This window comes from Epinephelus lanceolatus, chromosome 16 (genome assembly GCF_041903045.1).
Source record: "Epinephelus lanceolatus isolate andai-2023 chromosome 16, ASM4190304v1, whole genome shotgun sequence".
Taxonomy (NCBI): domain Eukaryota; kingdom Metazoa; phylum Chordata; class Actinopteri; order Perciformes; family Serranidae; genus Epinephelus; species Epinephelus lanceolatus.
The window spans coordinates 10916152-10935153 of record NC_135749.1 but is presented as its reverse complement, the minus strand read 5'-3'; the positions used below and the strand labels follow the sequence as shown (position 1 = coordinate 10935153).

Here is a 19002-nt window from a genome sequence, read left to right as displayed (position 1 = left end):
GTGTGTATCTGTCTGCCCGCAGCTAATCTCACATACTACTTTACCAATCAGCCTAATATTTTGTGTGCACATTTATGACTGAATGCTCAAGGACCTCTCATGGCTTCAGTGATTTAAAATGATTTATACAGTTATTGACAGCTGACTGCTCACTTCTCTTAACCATTCGGTGGGGACTGCCTGTTTTCCAGCTTGGTTAAAAACAACAAGCCGCACCGTCTGTTGCAGCAGGCCAAATTTTGACCCTTGTCATGGCTCAAAAACTGACATCCAAAGAAGGTTTGGTCTCATTTTGAGCCGCAGCATCTGCAGATTAAGTCCATACCCAATGTAATGATCCAGTGAAGTTAGGGATAATACAAGCTGAATAAATCCCCCTTTTTGACATCTTTGCCACCATCTAGACCGTATGGTTGGGACAATTTCATTAAGTGCAGCTACGCCACATTCTGGCTGCAACTCAGTTTTGTTCAGCCCTCCGTACAGCGTCGTACCACACTGGGACAGTTTTAAGAGCAGAATATTTTGCCAGCAAAATTTTATAGATTGCAGATTTTGTTGATGTGGTCATAATTAGACTATGTAGTTAAAAGTTGTTTTTGTTTGTTTTTTTAATTGTGTTTATTGTTCTAATTTCCTACTTTGTTATGCCGTTGCCCACAGAAAAACTAACGTTAAAAGTTTAGTCATGGATGACATGGATCAAAGATTTTCAGTTGTAGTCACGAAAAATACATGAATTCTCATTGTTATTTCATATCTATATTTCACATGTAGTGCCTATTGGCAGGAAAACTTGTGTTGCTCTGTGCAACACATTGCAGTGCCATCAAAAATAGACAAGGTGTGTATTTTTATTAGCTTCTGGGAGGCTTCTGAAACACGCTGCAACAAGTTGGATTAAGTGCTGTGACGGTTGCCGACTTCGACCACGTAGACTACGTTTTAATTTGCCAGACTGTGTCTTAATGACAAATGCAAGTGTAGCTACTTTGCATAAAATAAAACTGGTTTAAGCTCGTACACCGAAGTGGATCGGCAAAATCGGAAGTCGATTCCAAGTCTAGTCCAGAGCGTCTGCAGTCAGCCCGGGCAGGTGCATTGCGGCTGCTCATTCAGTGTTTGTTTATGTATAATGCTGGTAGCTCTCCCTGCAAACTGTAGCTAACTATAATGCCCACCTTGTCACACCTGACTGCACCACCAGCAGTACACCAGAATGAGGCCAAGTTCAAGGCTTATCGCTGCTGCTGACATGCTCCTGATGGACAGCAGACACTTTTGGTAAAGGTTACCCTGACAGCCCCACTCACGGCCTGATGAAGACCATGAGCATTACACATGACCGACTGGATCAACTGTCGACCCTCAAGGGTTAGACAGAGCGTTGCCCGTATCATTAAGTGGCCACTTGATTTCCAGGAAAACCTAGAGTAACAAGAACGAGGAAATCAGACCAAGAGTTAAGAGCTGAGTCACAGTCTGTTGTGAATTGTCCAATGAGGTTGTTGCACCTGCCACCTATCTGTGTTCCCCTGCTTCTAAGAAAGAGAACATTAAACCGAACAAGTGTGATAAATCATTATTGGGGTGATGGATTTTTTAAGAGGAAGTGTGTAACCTAAACAGGATCAGGCCCTTTTCTGTGCCACAGGTAGTGATTATGCCAAAATCATCTCTCTGTCAGACAGACAGAATGAGAAATACCCAACAGAGTAAATGTGAAGTCAGTCGGGTTTGACACAAACACTTGAACACTGTGGTTGTTGTTCCCCTCCAGCTGCCAGGCTCTCACTGTAAACTAAACATCTCTTCAGTCAGCTGGACTCAGAAAAGGTTAAAAATCAACATTTTACTCCAAAGACATGGCAGAGACATATATGTCGTTTATTTATTTTTGGAAGGGGACTTCCACGATTTCAGCTCTCTCATTTGTCTCCTCTGCCTCGATTACCAAGAAGCGATTGGCTGCCTTTCCTCAACTCAGACCTTGGCCTGTACTCAGTGGTCATCCCTGTCCTTTCCTCTGTTTTCATTTTATTTCCTTCCTTTTCCTTCCCGTTTCTCTCCTTCTCTGTCTTGTCCTTTAATTTCTTTCCATCCCCATGTCTTAGTCTGCCTCTTTTATGCTTATGTATAAATGTTCTTTCCTCTCTTCCCCTCCTACCATACTCTTTGCTTTTCTATTAGGTTTGGAGTCACTTCTTTCCTCACACTGACACTCATTGCCAGTTGCCTCTTGGCACTAATGATTCAGATGATTCGATTATCTCTGCTGTAGACTTTCACAGATGTATTTCATGAGTGCCGCCGCTGATCTCACAGACAGGGTCCTGCAGATGGAGAGACAGACCGGCCTGTAATTCTTCGTCTGTGTGCGGAATGATAATGATTTTGACCCCGGCCTTGGGTTAGCCTTTTTTAGCTTAGCGGCGGTTACCACTGCACTCCAGACAGCAGGCCCTTACCTCCGTACGCTTTTAACCCCCTCCTGATGGACTGAAGGATTTGTCATCAACACGCAAACTCTGGATTTACACATGCAGACTCCCAAACCCCCTGCTGACACACATTTGAACATGAAACTGTTCATGCACACAAATGAACAGTATGAACACTCAACTCAACAGACTTGCTCAACAGTTTGAGCTTAATGCAGAGCACTTAGGAGAATATTTCTGTTGTCTTCTTATCATCAGCGGTATGTACGTGCAAATACAAGTACTGTGTAGAAGTACAGTATGCAAATAAAAACACTTGTATATAAAGGGGAGGACAAAATAAAAAACTGTAGTACAACAGCACAAAGTACAGCATCAAAAATTACCATAGGAGTGGAATGAACAGCTTTATTACACAGTTTTACCAAAAATGTAACTAACTAAGTACATTTACTCAGGTGCGGCAGTAGCTCAGTCCATAGGGACTTGGGTTGGGAACCAGAGGGTCGCCCGTTTAAGTCCCCATCCGGACAAAACATGGAGCGTGGACTGGTGGCTGGAGAGGTGCCAGTTCACCTCCTGGACACTGCCGAGGTGCCCTTGAGCAAGGCACCGAACCCCCCAACTGCTCAGGGCGCCTGGCAGCCCCTTCACTCTGACATCTCTCCACTTTGTGCATGAATAGGTCCTGTTTGTGCATGTGTTTGTACCTGTGTGCTAATGACAAAAATAGTGAAAAAAAAGCAGCTCTGTGTGTCATTACATTGTGCATAGATGAACGTTGTTTGACTTCCCCTGGAGATCCCTGCCCGTCCGGTCTGGTCGCCGGCAGCGGCACAGGAATGAAGCTGAACACCGTTCATCTGCACACACTGCGATGCCACACAGCTGGTTCAATATCAGCAAAGTTTCCCTTTATATTCATTGTCTTGTGTGGTGATCAGCAGTGATGTGGTGGTTCACTTGTACACTGTGATCTGTAGCCTATAGTTGGGTTTTAGCTTCTAACTATCTTTGTCTTTTTAACCTGTTGTTGCTGCTGAGTCAGTTTGACATCCTGGATATATCCTTCAAACACAGACTGTAGACCCCTCTAAGATTTTTCTGCAATGGGTATTTTACTTTTAATACCTTGTGTAAATGCTCCTGATTATATATTATTTTTACTTAAGTTACATTTTCAACGCAGGACTCTTGTAACAAAGTGTTTTCACAGTGTGGTATTAGTACTTGTACTTAAACAAAGGATCTGAATACCTCCTTCACCACTGTATAAATGCAACACTGAGTGCCTTAAACCCCAGATTCATATACAGGACTACTGTAATGTTGCTATAGGAGGTAATACCAAAAAATACCAATTACAGTTCAGAGTCACAATTTACAGCAGTTTAAAGCTCTGTAATATGATAGAAGTGCATTAATTATCTCTTTGTGTTCAGGGATAGAAATAATAAGGATAAATATCAGTGTATACAAGCCCCTAGTCGTTGGTTCTGAGTGCTTTCCGTGTCGTGACCTGAATACCTCACTGCTAAAGTCCAGCCAGCAGCTCATTAACATTCCAATACAGCTCTAATCACCACTGCGATGTGTGTGTACATGCGTATGTGTTTGTGTGTGTGTGTGTGTGACAGAGAGAGAGCCCACGCACGTGTTGCTCTGGGAGTGAGGACACGGCGAAAGTGTGTGATGAAGTGCCTGCCTCAGGTGATCAGAGCCGAGCGGTGTGATTGGTTCCATCGACTCCCCGGTGTTCCTCTGCGTATCAAACTATTGTGCAACTTTTGCACAGCTGAGACTCATTTTCCTTCCAAGTTTTATTGATCTATATAAACACATGGGGATTAAAAGGTGCACAGGGGAATGAACAATGCAATCAGAGTGTGTCAAAAAAAAGGATTCAAGTCAGATGGAAACATTTGTCTAAAATTGTTGCTCATATTTTGTATGAGCTTTTTGAAACGAGTCACTCTGCTACGCCTTGGTACTGTTTGTTGAATTATAGACAAATAACCACTTCTTTGTCTCTCTGTCTCTCTCCAGAAAGACTGTATAACTCCAACGGACGTGACTTGAGAAGGGCTCTGTTCTCTCTAAAGCAAATTTTTCAGGTAACACATACACACACACACACACACACACACATATTTCACATGCAATTACTGTCAGTTTGTTGTTGCAGAATACAGTTGGTTATTGTGGCCACCATGCGCCTCCATGATGACAGGGATCTCCATCAACGTGGCATTTCTCTCCCTGTGTGTATCTGTGTGGGCGTGTGTAGGTCTGAGTGTGTGTGTGTGTGTGTGTGTGTGTGTGTGTGTGTGTGTGTGTTGGTGGGTGTTTGCATTTGTGTTTGAGTGAATCTTTATTTTAAGATGAGAGGAGTCAGTTTCTGGAACACACACACACACGCACACAAGACGACTCAAATATAATAACATAGAGTTCAGCAAAAAACAGCAATGTGAGAACTTTAAATTATAGCAGCATTTAGGTGCTATTGTAGGTATCATGAGTACAATTTGCACACACTTTAACGGCCACAAAAATTTGACCATGTGACCACAGCGTGAAGTCATGTCAGTACTTGATGGCAAATGCAGTGACACTTGAGTAACAGATGAATAAAAACAACTATTACATGTCCTCGTGATTCTTCTGCTGCTGCATAGAGCTTTGTACTGACTGGTTTCTACAAAAATTACAAGTTCCATGCTCATTTTTTACAGAAAAGCATTGACTAAGTGCAAATGAGACGTCAGAGCTTTGACAGTGCACCTGAATGCAACATTAGTTTAGCGGTGCTTTGTGTTTGGTCAGACAGCTTCCTTTAAGTTTTTCAGATAAGAGGTGATCTATCAAAAGCAACAAAATCACAAACAACATCATGGTTTTTGTAGTGTGTGTGTGTGTGTGTGGGTGTGTGTGTGTGTGTGTGTCAGCTGCCCTGATCCAGTGGGGGGATTGACAGTTTATGTACTGTCAGATTTGGTCCTAATCCTGCACATTACTGACACCATGTGGTAACAAAAGAGAATGCAATGTGTGTGTGCAGCCAGTCTACACTGTATAAACTATTGTATGCTCCATTCCTCTCTCTGTCTTATTTCAGGATGACAAAGATCTGGTCCATGAGTTTGTGATGGCTGAAGGTCTGACGTGTCTCATCAAGGTGGGAGCAGAGGCTGACCAGAACTACCAGAACTACATATTAAGAGGTATCATTTCGTTCATTCTCTAATCTACATAATTAGACACAGTGTTGCAAGAATGAGCACTGACATTACTGTGAAATATATTTAACAGATTGCTAAGGTCAAGGGGAAAAATGCAAGAAGACCAGGCTGCTGCAGTAGGTCTACATGTTTAAAAAGAAAAAATGCTTTGTGTGCATTGTGCAACAGATGCAGCAGAAACTTTTTCTACAGTCCCGTCTGATTCTCCAAATGTTGTTTAATGATTTTAATCTGGAAAATGTAAATGAAATAGCATATAACAGCATTTAGTAACTAGGTCATAAACTAAGAAGGGAATTGTAAAAACTGTAAAGGTTGCTTTTATAGATACTGAGCTCAAAGCTCATTCAATGAGAGGAAATCATCTCAACTACTATACATATAAAACTAACAACATACTTCTGTCTGTGTGGAAAACACTACAACTGAGGCTAGAAAAGAAAAGTATTTCCATATCAACTTTATTTTCTGCTTTACTTTGATCTCTGACTATCATAAGGACTCAAGATGTGTTTTCTTAATCTGTGTTTTTAATCAGACTTCCTTATAAAAAGAGAAATCCATTTTCTGTACCTAAATCTTATCAAGCTATTTGTATTATATGACTATGGTCATTTTTGTTTTGTGCAGTTAGCACAGTTTCACAAGACACCTCTGTGGTCTGTGTCAGTCAGAGGTTAAACAGGAAACCCCCAACGCCACAGTACCAATAAAACATTTAAGGGAAGAGATGATAGATAAGAGATTGATAACTCTTTATTTATATATATATATATTTTTAAAAATTGTTACAATCATCAGAGCACTGGTACAATAAATCACCAGATAAAGATTTTCCTGTTTGCTCCACCGAAGCTTGTCCCTCAGTAGGGCACAGGCCACCTTCCAGATATAGAGCGACTCCTCCATCTGTCTGTGCCCAAGTAAAAGTTAGGAAACAAAACATCTTTAGTTATTATTTACAAAGAGATTAACAATCACAAACTCAGTTAATCATCAGCTAATCATCATCTTTATCATCAACCAGCCCCGCCCAGCCACTTCAAATACAGCAATCTTGTGTAAAATGACAAAATTTTCTTTGTAGTTTTAACAGAGTAATGATGACGTACGACTCGTATTGACAAAAAAAAGTTTTCAGGCCTTTAAAGTAATGTCTGCATTACTCAGTAAAGCTATCACTGTGCAATTGAAACAGTCTTCTATTGGAATTTGTCAGTGTTGTTGATTCTCCATCACAACAAATTTGGACACAGCTTTGTTAATTGGTTTATACAGTAGATTGAAAGTCAATGTAAATTGTACATCAAGAAGACAGTATGATAACAGACACAGGAAACTAGTCACGGCCTTGGCTGAGCTGGTGTTTTTATTCTATACTGAAATTGTCTAATAAATTCAATAAATCTGAACAAAGCTCTTGAAGAGCCTTTGAGCAACAGACAATTAGACACTTGCTCTGGATTTGTTTAAAAAGTGTTTAAACTGCAGAATAGACCAAGTAAAGAATCCCTTTAATTTACCTTTAAGTGATCCAGTTCCATTGTGATTGCTTTCATTGTTGTCACTTATTTCCTTAATCAGGATGCCATAAGGTCGAATCGAGCTCTCTGCTATCTGTTTCTCCTCCTCAGCAGACACTCTTTTGTGAACAGGAATGAGCCAGTAGTTAAATTGTCGGCAAATCTCTCTCTTAACAGGATTGATTCGATTTTGCAGGATCACTTTGTAACTTTTCCCCGTCATCTTCGATTTGAAGGTTTGGGCATAGCGCTCTTCCTCAGCAACATGTATGTCTGGTGTTGAGTAGATTCCTCTTCCATACGTAGCTCTACTGCCTGCTTTGTAGTGAGCGGTGATGATGCCTTTGGCTCCACCTAAGGTTGTTCCATGGTAGGAAACAGGCCATTCTCCAGGTACAGAGTGACTCCTCCATCCACCTGTGCCCAACCAGGTGTCTCCATCTGGATATTTACCTTTTACCTTCAAGGCCATGCGGTACCAACCTTTTGGGCGCTTATAAGGCTCATCACCTCTCAGGCACTCAGAGTCAGAGAAATTGGTGAAGTCGAAGTCATAACTTGGGTCAAAGAAATTTTTCTCATCAATGAAACGTTCAGTCACATAAGCCTGTCGTTTCCCAGTGATGGTGTAGAGATGAAAGTCATCAACAGACAAAATATTTTCTGTTGTCAGACATCCTTTCTTGTCATAGGGTTTAACGATTTGTCCAAGAATTGAAGACAAAACTTCAGCTCTCAAATTTGAGTCCAAATACATGGTCGAGGAGGATGATAGCAAAGCTGTTGTTTCCTTCTCTTGTTCTGGCGTGTGTGAGCAGAGCTCTTGTCACGTACACGTTAATATGTACCACACTTAAAGAAGACGATTCTTTCTCTTTCAAAATGTGTCTACCATCAACACAGGAAACTTGGTTATGAATCAGGGGGAGAGTGGCACTGCAAAGATTTAAATACTGAGTTCAAAGCTCATTCAGTGAGAGGAAATCACCTCAACTACTGTACATATAAAACTAACTAAAACTCTGTCTGTGTGGAAAACACCACAATTGGGGCTTGAAAAGAAAACTACTTCCATATCAACTTAAGGACTAGTATTATATGACTTTTGTTATTTGTGCAGTTTCACAGTGGCACGCTTCAGTGGTCTGTGTCAGTTAAACAGTTTTGAAATCTCAGGGGGATTTCCTACAGAGACTCTAACACCCCAGTACTAATGAAACACTGAAGGGAATATACATTCACAACTCTTTATTCATATACTGGGTTGGATGAAAAAGTAATAAACATGTTTTTCAGGTGTAACAGAAAACCTGGAGTGAATTTCAGTGAAAACCAAGTTACTGTGGAGTTAAAAGATTCAGAGCACTGATACAATAAATTATCAAATATTCATTTTCCTAATCACTATTTATTTTCTGAAAAATATTAAAGTAAAAATTAAATATTTTTAATTGTTATTCACAAAGAAATTAACAGTCAAGTACTCAGTTTGATCATCTTCATCACTGTGCAGATTTTTTACAATTTCTTCTTTTCCCAATAATAGGTGTTTAAGAGCATTTCCTTGCCGTCTATTTTCAACCAGGCTACTCTAAGTCAAGCCAATAAGATCCTCTCATGTTCTGCATACGGAGTACGAGCTGCTGCCCTTGTTGCAGACAGATTTAAAAATTCTTTCATGCCTCTGTCTTTAAAGCTTTTAAACAATGGCAGATAAAGTCAGATCTGGCATTGGATTATGACGATTTGCTGATTTGCATTTTTATAGAGGTGATTTTAGCAGATGATGTTATTGATTTATTTATCTTTTTGTGTTTCCTATCTCTATGTTGGGTGTAATAATGATTTGTCTATGTACTATATTGTACGTTGCATTTCTATGGCTGCAATACAGGTGTAGGGCCCAAGACAAATTTCCCACTCTAAGTAACGTGTTTGTGGTGTTGATCGTCCATCCCAAGAATATTGGACACAGCTCTTTGTTCAGTGGTTTATACTGGTGGTGGTGATGGTTTGAAAGTCAATGTAAATGTTGGATCGTAAAGCCTAAAATAAATCTCTTCAAAGGCTCTTGAGCAGCAGAAAGTAGACCCTTGCTCTGGCTCTACTTAAACAGTGTTTGAACTAGTGATGTGACATACGCGAACGAGCAGAGTCTTTGAACCGGCTCTTTGAAGTGAACGAGTGAACCGGCTCTTTAGAGTGAATGAGCCAGTTCCTAATTTATTTGCTTTTTGCTTTAATTTACTCTGTATCCATTAATTTCAGATTATTTGATCCAGAACAAGTTGAGAGACACTAGTTTGTGAGGGAGAAAGACAGTGCAGCCACTCACTCGTTCACTTCAAAGAGCCAGTTCAAAGAGTCTGCTTGTTCGCGAACGTCACATCACTGTACTAACATCATTGCTATCATCAAGGTTCACGGGATAATATTTTTGCTATTATAAAACACAGGGTCACCCAACGAAATGCAGTTGTATTCCCTTTGATGCTACACAAAAAATACAACAAAATAAAATAAACAATATTTCATGATGAAGTGGATGAGCATACTCCGTGGTGAGGGCATCCCAGAGCCTGAGAAAGTAGCAACTTCTTTAGTTTGTGGCAAATGGTACCCTTATTTTGCTTGCTGCTATCGTCGTTGTCACTTATTTCTTTAATCAGGATGCCATAAGGTCGAATAGACCTCTCCACTATGTGTTTCTCCTCCCCAGGAGACACTCCTTTGTGAACAGGAATGAGCCAGTAGTCAGATCTTTGGCAAATCTCTCTCTTAACAGGATTGATTTGATTTTGCAGGATCACTTTGTAACTTTTCCCCGTCGTCTTAGATGTGAAGGTTTTGGCAAAGTCCTCTCTCTCAGCAACATGTATGTCTGGTGTTGAGTAGATTCCTCTTTTATACATAGCTCCACTGCCTGCTTTGTAGTGAGTTCTGATGATGCCTTTGGCTCCAGCTAAGGTGTCTCCATCTGGATATTTACCTCCAACGTTCAAGGCCATGCGGTACCAACCTTTAGGCGCTCATAAGGCTCATCACCTCTCAGACACTCAGAGGAGTCAGAGAGATTGGTGAAGTCCTTTGGTCAAAGAAATCTTTCTCATCGATGAAAAGTTCAGTCACATAAGCCTGTCGTTTCCCAGTGATGGTGTAGAGATGAAAGTCATCAACAGACAAAATATTTTCTGTTGTCAGACATCCTTTCTTGCCATAGGGTTTAACGATTTGTCCAAGAATTGAAGACAAAACTTCAACTTTCAAATTTGAGTCCAAATACATGGTCGAGGAGGATGACGGCAAAGCTGTGTAAGCTCTGTTCACTTGTCACAAGAACTTATATAGAGATATCTCTTTCACTTTCATTCTGAAAGTTGGGGTGTAATACAATCCATCCTGTGCTTTGACATGCAGCAACAGCAGGGACGAACTAGAACACAGAAGCAGCTGCTTTCCTCTAAAAAGGAATAAAGTATCCATGTATCTATGGTGATACAGGTTTATTATCAGAATTAATGCTTTTATATTTAATACACTGTTACTCCAGAAAAAAACACAGAGTCAACTGGATTTTTTTACCCACAGGATGTCCGATTTATGTCCAATTCAATGAAACATAGCAGCTATCACGCAGAAACATGATTAACACGCCTCTCTTATCAATTCTCCTCCAATAAAAACTTTTAGGTGCTTTCATAAAGACCCAAAGCATAAGGAAGGAAACTATATCCCCTGATGGCTTTCCCTGTTATTTATAGCTACTGTAGATGGACCCATGTGCTGCACACAGTTGCTATCGGGTGTGCTTGGTTTGGTTGCAACAAAAGATGAATCATCCGTCTATATTTGTCCCGTCTCTCTAACTTTCTGTTTCTTTCTTCTCTCCCTTTCTCAGCACTGGGGCAGATCATGCTGTACGTAGACGGGATGAACGGTGTCATCGGGCACGCTGAGACGATCCAGTGGCTGTACACGCTTGTTGGTTCAAAGGTATAGGCGAGCATACGTACCGAAAAAAACAACCTCAGTGTCCACACACACTGTCATCAGCTCTAAACTGGCCATTCATTCATTTTGTGAGCATTATTTTTAGCTGCCATACCCAGAAACACACAAACACATCTGCTACTGATTGTAGTCTGTGTCCTGACCTGAGGGTGGTGTCTTTATGGTTTTGTGGTACTTTCATAATTTTTGAAGGTACACTTCTGCTTTGCACTTGAAGTACAAGTCTTGATTCCTGTGACTGAAGCCCAACATTGCGTTGTTTCTATCCTTTGGATAATTTTGGAAAAATCTTGTGACAAATTCTATGGCAACAGTATCTTTACACTGGCATTATTTAGGTGGCTAGGTGGCACTTCATTTACAGTGAGTTGACTACACCGCGATCAGTGACAAGACAAAATTCGGTTCCTGCTCCCCCAAATGGGATTTCCTGTCTTTGTTGTGGTGGTTAGACAGTAGCGTAGCTAAAGGAGCAGCAGTGATGTCACTGGCACCTTTCTGAAAAGTCCAGAGATTTTCAACTAGAAGTGCTTGGAGTGACTGACTATGTATTTCCTGGCCACAAGTACTGCTACATCTTTATCATGTAAATTTAAATAAAATGAATTGGTCTAGACACACCTAAACAAAGTTGAGGATTTAATACAATATACTATCATGATGTAAGCACAGTGGAAAAATAACCGATCTCAACAGATCTCAAAAATGGTGATCACATGACCATGTTATATCCATTACGTACATTGTTTCTTGTCTCTGTGTGAGTTTCTTATGTCGTGCCCCCCCCTCTAGTTCCGACTGGTGGTGAAAACAACTCTGAAGCTGTTGTTGGTGTTTGTGGAGTACTCCGAGTCCAACGCCCCACTGCTGATAGATGCCATCACCTCCGTGGACGCCAAGAGAGGTATAAATAAGTCAACATGCCACCAGCTGCTGAGGAACTTGTTCTCATTTATCTTTCTATTCCTGCGCTATTAACTGCAATTGTTTGGTTTGTTGCCCAGGTTGAGTTAAAGGGAGGGGTGGTTGGGCAGAGAGAGACTTCATGTTTTTCTTTGTAATGGACTGGTTTCCAGGATGCAAGCCGTGGTCCAATACGATGGAGATCTTGCATGAGAAGGATGGAGTGGACACGGAGCTGTTAGTCTATGCCATGACACTCATCAATAAGGTGTGCATGTTTGTGATGTCTTTGTACCAAATGTTTATATGGTTATTTTAAGTGTTTTGTTATTAAAATCTTCAGTTATGCACAAGATGTCCCACATTTTTGAGCAGGTGTCTCGGGTCACACAAGTTTTAGTGGTGCTTGTTCAGGGATTTTCTGACCCAACCAAAATGAGATGACTTAGTATGCAATATTACAGTGTTGTGGAATTTAGCTACCAACATGTTTAAGATAAACTTCAGTTACACCTTGATAACTTCTTGGTCTCCCTTTCATTTTGCAGACACTTGCAGCGCTGCCTGATCAGGACTCGTTTTACGATATGGTGGATGGTCTGGAGGAACAGGGCATGGAGACAGTGTCCCAAAGACATCTGGGCCGGAAAGGCACCGATCTGGACTTGGTCGAGCAGCTCAACATCTATGAGGTTTGAGACGCACAAAGTCATAGGAACACATCACAGGAAAATATTGCAAACTGATTTATTATAGATCTGACATCAGCTAGTAAGTGCTGCTCACGTCCAACGAATATGACTCCTGACAGTATTTTTAGTGCATTTGCTTAATGCTAAAATTCTCAGTGAGAAGCACCTGTCACCCTCCCCGCTCCACACACACTTCACACCTAATCAATTTTCCCCCCAGATGACCCTACGGCATGAAGACGGCGACGATGACAGCCAGCCTCCACCAATGGGACGCCGGGACCGCCGACGAGTCAGCCTAGGAGGTGGGGACAAAAAGCGTGGCCTGGAGAGAAGGCGGAGCCGCAGGGCCTCTCTTGGGCGATCCGGTCACGCCTCTCCCTGCAGCCCTGTGTCCCCACAAAGAGCTGGCTTCCAGCCTTTCAATGGACAGAGAGCTGAGGACATGAGCGAGAGGTGAGTGAAGGGGCAGATGAAGTAGTGTCAAAATGAACTGACAGTACAGGGTGACTGAAAGAGTGTCATAAAGGGGTTGATTTTCTGTAGGTATGAGGTTTACAGTTTATTCCATATTCCGAATTACACGATACCGGCATTGTAGAAATCATAGGGCCCTACATGTGTTAACAGAGCCCTAGAAAGAAGTTCTGACTGTCTTGTACCAACACTTTCTGCTCCAGAGCACTGTCAGGTGTCCTTCCATCCATGTAAGTTCAAAGGTCTCCTCCAAAAAGGCCAGCTGCTGACCTCTGTGGCCTTTTGCCTTTTTTTTTCCTACCACTGCCCCTCACCTACATGCTGTAACAGCTCCTAGTGTGTCTCCTGTCACATAAAGCACTCTGAGTGGGTTTTTTATTCTGCAATGAAACACTGGTGTGGACTTGTGCTCCAATAAAAGAAAAAAAAAAGTTCTCAGCAGCTGCACAGGCCTTCAGGGTTTGTAATTCTAATACGAGCTTACACATTATTAAACCAGCACAGGCTTATTTCAGTGCTGTGTGTGTATGCACAGAAAGGGGAATTTGGAGCCGGCTGTAGCTGTTTACCCAAGGTAAATCTTTCCTCTCTGTATCCTCCTCCCTTCATCTCTTTATCCTGTCAGCGTGTAACGTGACTAAAGCAGATTATGCCCCATGCTTCCACTAGTATTAAACTGCTGGTTGTGTGTAAGAGTGTGCATACGAGCACACATTTGTATCTTAAAAATGGAGTGAAAATGGACATGATTGTGTGTAAATCCACTTGCAAATGGTTTACTGAATGAAGTGATGGGTAAAATGTGTTATGTCAGAGACTGCTTCATATTATACATGCACACATAGAAAAACAAACATAGCTTTTATTGCCCGCCCCATTCGTTACACACACATGGCTCTGCTCTTGTGGAACAACACCTGGCACCACACGCCGACTCGACTGCAACAAGGCTCATCTGGTTTCACTAGACAAAGCTGTTTGGTGACACTGAGCTCAAGTCAGTCCTTCAGCCACAGCTTATTCTCCTCCTAGCATTCCTCCCTCGCTTCCTTTTCATCGTGTTTCGTCTACTTGTGCATGTAAAACCTCAGAAGGCATGGAGTGAATGGGAAACATTCATCCCCCCCTTTCCCATTTCATTTTTGAGTCTAAATTCTTTTGTTTTTCTATCACTTTATCTCAGTCTCATAGATGTCATGTCCTCGTTTGTTGTCTTTGAGCGTCATAAATGTTTGTGTCATTTGATCTCATCTAACCCTCCATCTCTCCCCTCTCCATCTCTTCATTTCTTCAAAAGTGTGGTGATTTTCTATTTGCATGCTTTTCTCATGTATCACATCATCTCTCCCTCGGTCCTCCCCTTAAATGTTCCACCCATCCATCTATTCATCCCCCCTCTGCCTCCACAGAGAGGAGGAATGTGAGGATGGGATGGAGGAGGAGGAGGAGGAGGAGGAGGAGGAGGAGGAAGAAGAGGAGACTCCAGTGACTGAGTCTGATTCGGATGAGCAGGAGGGGGCTGATACAGTGTCTAATCTGACCACCCTCAGGTATTTTAGGACATGGTGGTAACATGGAAATGTAGAGGGTTAATATATATAAAGCAGCAAAGCTTTTTGGTTGTATATCTGGTTGGTGTGATCTACGTGTGGCCTTTGTACTTGGTTAAGTCTCTGGTGGGGTACATATGGTACTACTTCTCTTTCTTTTGCCGGGTTGCATCCATTTATTCCTCTCAATCCATTCCTCTCTTCCTAGACATCTTCCATCCATAGTTAACCGAACAACCGTCCAGTCCATCACCATCACTTCCAGAAAGGAGAATATAAAAGAGGAGGAGCAGAGGAATTGGACTGAACCACCTCCGGCACCCACCCTCCACTCCCCCTCTACCCCCACCATCTCTCCTCCCGTCTCCTCCCCTCTCAGCCCCCCGGCCCAGCCTTCCCTTCTGGCCACCCTGCTGGCCAGGAAGAGGTCCATCATCACAGTCCCAGCCACCAAGGAGGTCAGCCCGCCATCACGGGGCAGCACCCGTCCCTCCCCGGAACACCTGCCCTACCTGCCCCACTCCCCCTTCCACCTCTTCTCCTACGACCTCGATGAGGAGCCATCACCCCCAGCTCCACCCAACGAGGAGTCACCCAAAACAACGTCTCCCAGGTCAGACGGACAGCAGAGCTCAATCTCCCACGAGTTCAAGAAGCACAGAAAGCTTTCCTTGCACCTCTTCGGCGTTCCGCTTTTTCCTTTTTCAATTCCAACTTTCTGGCTTTTATCCTTGCACCATCTTGAATCTCTTTGCACCACTTTTGTTATTCATCACCTCCCCTCGTCACCAGTTCTTTTCTCTTCTTCGACTGCACAGCCTCTCACCTTCAGCATGTCAGTTTCTTATTATCACCTTTTGTTGCTTCACATCTCTTTTCTTAGTTCTGTCAATCCTTGGATAATCAGCACTTGTTTGCAACCCCCTGTTTCCCAATGCCACAGCATTTCCCTTCTTTTCAAGAACAAGTACAGTGCCTGTATATCTGTGTAGTCTCTTTCTTTGCTTCTGAGTTTGATTATTTCAGTGGATTTTTCTCAACTTTACTTTCCCCATTCACTGTGTTGATGTGTAAGATTTTCTTCTCGATGGATAGGATCCATATATAGCCTGTTATGATAACCCTATATTCAGATGCTAAGACTTACAGCCCTGTTTGCTTAGCTAACTTACTGTTAGCTTAAAAAATAATATTGTTGCCTGCTGAACGACTTGTTAAGATAAATATATTTTAGTAAAGGGTCTTTTACAGATTCAAAGGAGACTCTAAGTGAGGCGGAACACCTTGTCTGGAATTTTCCAGAAACATGGGAATAAACACCACAGCCATTACAAATTAGGGTCACTCTGGTGTTGCACCAGCAGCATTCCTGTTATGTAACAAGGTGTCACATTCGTTCCTCGCCACCAGCTCTGCACAAGTCAGTTTGGTGTCGTGTAACTGCTTGACTGGAGAGGTCACTCACTGTCACCCATTTTCTCACCCCTTCTCTCACCCAGGAATGGAGGTCTCAGTTCCTACTCGTCTCTCAGCAGCCCGAGTACGCCCACCAGCTCCAGGTGAGAGGACTCCACTGGCATGTGCCTGCACATGACATCCTTAAAATACACACTCGTGTACTGCAAACATGTTCGCATACAAGTTCACATTCATGTGTGTTTGCAGAATCAAACACACACTCACATGTGTGACTGTGTGCAGCCATGTGTTGCATTTATGGTGATGACATATTGATGTGAATGTGATCTCAGCTCTCTGGTTCCCCAGTTACTAAGTGGCTCCTATTACCTCCATGGAGAATAAAGTCATTAAAACATAATTTATGGTGCTTCACATACACACTGACACACATATAGAAGCTCTGTGTATGCAAGGAGCATGTTTTGTGTTATGTTCATGAACAGATTTAGCTGCTTGAACTATCATGTTGCATCAAAGTGGTGCAGCAAGAGCGTCATTTAAATCTTTTGTACATTGCTCTTGGAGGAAATGTTGATTGTCACATTGTAGTGAAGTAAAGTATTCCTCTGTCACTATCTGCCCCGTCTCTCTGCCCCGGCACAGTTCACAAAAGATACTGTGCTAATGATATTACAGCACAAACATGCTCGTGACGTTTTGCAGCTGAGTGCAATTTGCCTTTTTTTTGCATCTGATTGCAATTATCCATGTGGCAACGTATGAATGTTGCCTTTGTGCCAAAAACACAGTAGGCAGAACAAAAGCAGAGAGAAAAAGAACATTTCAGACCACAAGCTGCAGGTCCGTACTGACGAGGTGTAGAGGCATTCCTCAAAGCTTCAGGCATGGAATTTAAATGTGACACAGAAAAAGTATATTTGAGGTTCAGTCTGTCTTTTTGTTTTCTTTGCTATCTCTTTCCTTCAGGCCTGCTTTGGGAGGTCTTCTGTCGTCCTCGTACCGACAACATCAGGAATCTCTGGCGGCTGAGCGAGAGCGCCGCCGCGTGGAGAGAGAGGAGAGACTGCAGAGGATAGAGAGAGAGGAGAGGAACAAACACAGGTGAAGCATTGCTGGGCTTGTCTAGTCTTTTGCAGTTCAAACTGAGAGTATAGATTTAAAAAAAATGTAACTAATCTGAAGGTTTAGTCCAACAGTTTAGTGTTATACCTCCGCAAATATTTGAGACTCACAAGAGAGAGATTAATTCAATAATAACTGAAACAATAGAGGCCAAAAAATATGGGTCAAAAGGGCTCCAAAAGCTCTGGAACAATTTCCTTATTGCAACTCAAAATTGGCTTTCATGAGATCCCCCTCTCCTAATCGTCCGCTAGTCGATGGTTCTCAAGTGTTGTTGTCACTGTGAGGCTGCAAGGCAAGAAAGTCACTGCACTCGGCCAAGAAATAGTCCTGCAAGTAACCCTCCGTAAAACCACAACTTATCGTTTTTACACCTCAATATTTGTACAGACTAAACAATCGAGACATGTTAATTAGTGAGCAGGCGGTTGGCTGTAGCAAAAATGAGTGTGCTATCGATATTTTCATCGAACTCAAGAGTGTTTACTTTAAGTATTTTGAGTGTTGCAGCCACAGACAGTGACCATACAGTGTGAAAGATATACAGTACAATATAAATACTAATATAATGTAGATATTGATGGGTTGGAAGAGAGTTACTGTCCCAAGCAAAGGAGTTCAGGTATCTCAAGGTCTGATTAACAAGTGAAAGTAAAATGGAGTGTGAGATGAATAGGTGGTTTGCGGGCGCCATCAGGGTGAAGAGGAACCTGAGCTGGAATGCAAAGCTTTCGATTTACCAATCCATCTACCTCACATAACCAAACCCTCACTTGTGGTCGTGAGCTTTGGGTAATGAACGAGTGAAGGAACTCGGACATTCAGAGGAGGCTCGGAGTAGAGTCGCTGCTCCTTCAAAAAGAAAGTGGCCAGTTGACATGATTCGGGTATCTGATTAAGATGCCTCCTGGGTGCCTTCCGTTAGAAGTGTTCCGCGTGTGTCCAACTGGTAGGAGGCCCCGGGGCAGACCTAGAGCACGCTGAGGGGATTATATATCGCATCTGGCCTGGGAACACATCGGGATTCCTCAGGGAGAGCTGGAAAGTGTTGCTTGGGAGAGGGATATATGAAGTATTTTGCTCAGCCTGCTGCCCCCGCAACCCGACCCCGGATAAGCAGATAAAAATGGATGGATGGATGTTAATAGATTATTATAGAATAAATAATATTATCTTTTAAAGCAGGGAATAAATAAAACTCAACAACAATTAATAAAGAAAAGAATAAGCGTGCCTGCATAAATGAAAGTATAAAGTATTTGATACACTTTTAAAAAGACTAAGTGGACAGTATCAATGATTTTACCATACAAAACGTGGATTTTGGGTTACGCCAATACCTTAACTGCTTGTGTGCATGATGTGCAAACGTATCATATTCACAATGACAGGTCTACAGAGGACTACACTGGCGCAGAGTATTATTATTAAGTTCAAAATGTTCTCTCTGTGTTTCTCACAGCCGCGACTATGTGGATAAAATGGAAGAGGCCAGGCTCGCACGGGAGGAGAGGTAAGTGTGTGCACTAAATCAAAACAGCGCACACTCACAAAACAGCTGAAGCCTCAGGGAATATGTTTCAGCCTGTGGTTTGGGAAGCTCAGTAACAGTGTAATTG

At 42.3% G+C, this 19002-nt stretch overlaps 2 protein-coding genes and 1 pseudogene across 4 annotated transcripts in view; 1 reads left to right on the top strand and 2 right to left on the bottom strand.

The window, feature by feature from the left end:
- fhod3a (formin homology 2 domain containing 3a) overlaps positions 1-19002 on the top strand; it is a 70804-nt gene that overhangs the window by 34447 nt on the left and 17355 nt on the right. For 2 of the 3 annotated variants that reach the window (XM_078176005.1, XM_078176004.1), the window contains exons 4-14: positions 4488-4555; positions 5560-5665; positions 11105-11199; positions 12010-12121; positions 12294-12388; positions 12669-12812; positions 13033-13268; positions 15048-15452; positions 16339-16398; positions 17228-17362; positions 18846-18896. In XM_078176005.1, the coding sequence (XP_078032131.1) occupies positions 4488-4555; positions 5560-5665; positions 11105-11199; positions 12010-12121; positions 12294-12388; positions 12669-12812; positions 13033-13268; positions 15048-15452; positions 16339-16398; positions 17228-17362; positions 18846-18896 (1507 nt within the window). The remainder of the gene's footprint in view (positions 1-4487; positions 4556-5559; positions 5666-11104; positions 11200-12009; positions 12122-12293; positions 12389-12668; positions 12813-13032; positions 13269-15047; positions 15453-16338; positions 16399-17227; positions 17363-18845; positions 18897-19002) is intronic. The other variant, XM_078176006.1, reaches the window with a different exon arrangement.
- LOC144467391 (uncharacterized) lies at positions 6422-8300 on the bottom strand. The gene is made up of 2 exons (XM_078175908.1): positions 7207-8300; positions 6422-6596 (listed from the first exon to the last, which is right to left on the bottom strand). Exons 1-2 carry the CDS (start codon positions 7961-7963, stop codon positions 6547-6549), a joined length of 807 nt encoding a protein of 268 aa, XP_078032034.1. The 5' UTR covers positions 7964-8300; the 3' UTR covers positions 6422-6546.
- On the bottom strand, positions 8440-10491 carry LOC144467392 (uncharacterized; annotated as a pseudogene).

What these genes read in the sequence shown, in the direction of transcription:
- LOC144467391 (XM_078175908.1), bottom strand. Translation starts at nt 7,963, where the DNA reads ATGTATTTGGACTCAAATTTGAGAGCTGAAGTTTTGTCTTCAATTCTT. An exon ending in TGGAACTGGATCACTTAAAG is followed by an intron (nt 6,597 to 7,206) that starts GTAAATTAAAGG and finishes ACTTGGGCACAG; the next exon opens with ACAGATGGAGGAGTCGCTCT.